The 3,847-nt window shown below is 40.1% G+C and overlaps 1 protein-coding gene across 1 annotated transcript; it reads right to left on the bottom strand.

Annotated features, from left to right (window-relative positions):
• Positions 1 to 471: 471 nt before the first annotated feature.
• LOC126482349 (uncharacterized) lies at positions 472 to 2,308 on the bottom strand. Its single transcript, XM_050106429.1, has 2 exons — positions 2,277 to 2,308; positions 472 to 1,350 (listed from the first exon to the last, which is right to left on the bottom strand). The coding sequence occupies exons 1-2, from the start codon at positions 2,288 to 2,290 to the stop codon at positions 552 to 554; spliced, it is 813 nt and encodes a 270-aa protein (XP_049962386.1). The 5' UTR covers positions 2,291 to 2,308; the 3' UTR covers positions 472 to 551.
• Between the last annotated feature and the right edge of the window lie 1,539 nt (positions 2,309 to 3,847).

Below are 3,847 nucleotides of genomic sequence, written 5' to 3' on the forward strand. Positions count from 1 at the left end.
GTGCAGTAATATATTTTCTTTTCTTACCCAAGATTGCACCCCAGACTGTAATCTCGGAACCATCAAGTTGGTTTCTGGGACAAAAATTAACAATGTAGATATACGCAGAAATAGCAATAATTCAGTTTTCAAAAAGGAACCAGAACAGTGCAGTTGCGTAAATATGCCATGAAATTACAAATTACTGTAGGCAGCAGAAATCTTACTATAGAGTCACAATTATTCTTCATAATTACAACGATATTCTATGTAGGCCTACTGAGCTTTAACCGAAAAGAAGTTTACTACTATGTCACAGGATATGGATGCTAAATAATTACTAGTTTTACTTATTTCATTTTGTTTATTTTTAAATGTTACACTCCTTTACAGCCACGAGTAACAACACCTGCTTGCCAGCTGGTCTTCCCAGCATCGCTATTAAAGTAGTCTCTGTAGGCAGTGCGTACAGCTTCTGATACTCTGGTGTAATTTCTTTTCCCAAAAGATCGAACATCTCTAATTGCATCCTCTTGCGATACACCTTGACGCCAGGTGCCATGTATAATTTCTTAAACGCCATTTTCACTATCTACAAGTCCAGGTGAACAGTACAATCCGCTGGATGAACGTTCCAATTGGTCGCAGTCTTTCAAGTAATTGTGAAGGGCCACGGTTGTCATAATAATTAGTTTCACTGTTTCTACGTCAGCCGTTATAGCACGGCGGAATATTCGCCATTTCGTTGTCAAAACGCCGAACGTATTTTCAATTAACCTGCGTGCCCGGCACAGACGGTAGTTAAAAATTGCCTCACAAGGTGATAGGGCGTCCTTCGATCGGCCTGCATATGGTCGCATGATGTTTGGTGTCAGAGGGAAAGCTTCGTCTGCAACAAATACATATGGCAGGACGACATCAGTACCAGGCAGCACAGATGGCGGAGGCAAGTTTAATGTTTGCTTCATGAGACGATTTCCACATTCTGTGTAACCAAAAATGCCCCCATCACTGTCTCTTCCTGCAGATCCAATGTCCACCCAAGTAAACTTGTAATTGGCATCACATGCCGCCATTAACACCACACTGTGGGTCCCTTTATAATTGAAGTATTCTGATCCAGAATTTGCGGGGCTCTGCATTACGACATGTTTGCCGTCGATAGCCCCTACACAGTTTGGGAACTGCCACTTTGTATGAAAATCGTAAGCAATGCTTAACCAATCGTCCGTTGCTGGTTTTTTAAGAAACTTCGGCTGGAGGACATTCCATAGTGTTTGGCAGGTCTTACGAATAATCCTGCATGCAGTTGATCGTCCAACACGGTAACTCAATACAATCATCTGCTGTGTGTCTCCATGGGCGAGATATCTGTAAGTAAATAAAATACATCTTCAGTTGACACGAACAAGACTGTTCCAGATTATTATATCATATGAGTGCACGGAAAAGTAATGGCAACCTAACTGCGATTTAGATGAAATGCAGAACTTATTTGTACAATATGTTATCAGCACCAGCTAGTAACTACACGGCGTTCCATGATCGTTAAAAGCAACATTAATTTAAGCTGCTGACATGTACTCAACACTGCTTGAGACAGTAGTAACTTATATGCTTCTGCAATTAACTCAGCATGTATCTTTTGATTTGCAAAATTCATTGCTGGATGAATGCAGCGAGTAAAAATGGTGTACATTTCGCATAACTGATCAGACTTATTACTAGTTTCAGCTAGATCGTAGTAACATGAAAGAAAATTCGTCTCACAAACACATTTTAAAAATGCAGTAGAGTAGTACACTACATTACTTAACTGTGCTCTCACACTTACGCAACTGCATACAAAAATAACGAACAGCAATTTCAGCTAACTCTATTTAAAACAGCTTCAAATATTGAAATTTCCTGTATCTGAGTGTCATGGCAAGTTGTTCCTCTGGATTGACTGGTTTTCTAAATTTTGTCGTCTGTTTCGTGATGTGCGGAGCAATCATTGACAGTAATTCATCGTATCTATTAATACAAGACAAAAAATTTTATGAAGTACATGAAAGAATATTATGTAAATAAGAAAATAACTAAAGAGCTTTAAAAATTGGTACGTCTTCACCTAGCCTTATCTTTCACATAATACAATATAATTCATGTGTTTTAGAAATAGGTAGCATGCCTGTTTAGCCGTTCTACAGACTTATCCTTTAATTTTTTTAAATATTGTTGTCTCTTGCATCTCTATCATGGCATACTACAGCTTAACAGTTCAATTATGAATATCAAATGTGATATATATTTACCTCTGCGGTGTCATTCGAAAATATATACAGAACTTCTGTATGTCCTTTTCCCCTCATGTCCCGTACGAGGGTGTGAAACTCTCCTTCTTTACCTCTACTACGAAGGAGTGGGCATATCCAGTATCTGCGCTGGGACTTGTCACTGTGGTATGTTTCCAGAGCCTTGCACAGAATGTAGATGCACCACACTACGTGTTTCATTCTTCTTGTATTGTGCGTGGCAACAGCAGACGCAAGTTCAGTCACTGCTGCTGTAAATGACACACGCGAAGCACGGGCCACAGTTTTGTTGTGTACACCATACCGCATAGTATGGTACTCTGTCACATCAAACCATTCCTCATGTTTCCTTTTTGTTTCTCTTTCGAATAATTTTAGAGTTTCGTTAATCATTTGCACTGCCGTATTTGCAGCAGATTTCATCTCATTTCCAGACTGCATGGACACACAAAAAAGCACTGCAACTGCACATTCCAAGTCACCGTTACGAGCCATAACTATATCTTACACCTACATGAAGGAAAGACGAAGTTGGGTGAAGACATACCAATTTTTCATTTTCTGTACAATGTACTCTTTCACATATTTCTTTATTCTTGTTTTATCATTTCAACATAAACAGATTTCATGACTACCATTCATGATTGTTCACTATCTCCTAACACATTGAAACAATGTACGATAAAAGAGATTATTCAGATAGTTAAGTGAGACAAAAATTTAAAATGTGATACGGTAGCAGGTACACGAAAACAGTAAGAACACAAAGGCTAGGTGGAAGGGATGAAAGTGGAAGCCACCTGATAGAATTTCCTACAGAGCATAATGTAATCATTGCCAGCACCTTGCTTAAGAATCACGTAAGAATAATATATACAGGGCTATTACAAATGATTGAAGTGATTTCATAAATTCACTGTAGCTCCATTCATTGACAAATGGTCACGAACACACTACAGATACGTAGAAAAACTCATAAAGTTTTGTTCGGCTGAAGCCGCACGTCAGGTTTCTGCCGCCGGAGCGCTCGAGAGCGCAGTGAGACAAAATGGCGACAGGAGCCGAGAAAGCGTACGTCGTGCTTGAAATGCACTCACATCAGTCAATCATAACAGTGCAACGACACTTCAAGACGAAGATCAACAAAGATCCACCAACTGCTAACTCCATTCGGCGATGGTATGCGCAGTTTAAAGCTTCTGGATGCCTCTGTAAGGGGAAATCAACGGGTCGCCCTGCAGTGAGCGAAGAAACAGTTGAAAGCGTGCGGGAAAGTTTCACGGGTAGCCCGCGGAAGTCGATGAATAAAGTAAGCAGGGGCCTAAACGTACCACAGCCGACGGTTTGGAAAATCTTACGGAAAAGGCTAAAGCAGAAGCCTTACTGTTTACAATTGCTACAAGCCCTGACATCCAATGACAAAGTCAAATGCTTTGAATTTTCGGCGCGGTTGCAACAGCTCATGGAAGAGGATGCGTTCAGTGCTAAACTTGTTTTCAGTGATGAAGCAACATTTTTTCTTAATGGTGAAGTGAACAGACACAATGTGCGAATCTGTGCGGTAGAGAATC

Source organism: Schistocerca serialis, chromosome 5 (assembly GCF_023864345.2).
Source record: "Schistocerca serialis cubense isolate TAMUIC-IGC-003099 chromosome 5, iqSchSeri2.2, whole genome shotgun sequence".
NCBI classification, from domain to species: domain Eukaryota; kingdom Metazoa; phylum Arthropoda; class Insecta; order Orthoptera; family Acrididae; genus Schistocerca; species Schistocerca serialis.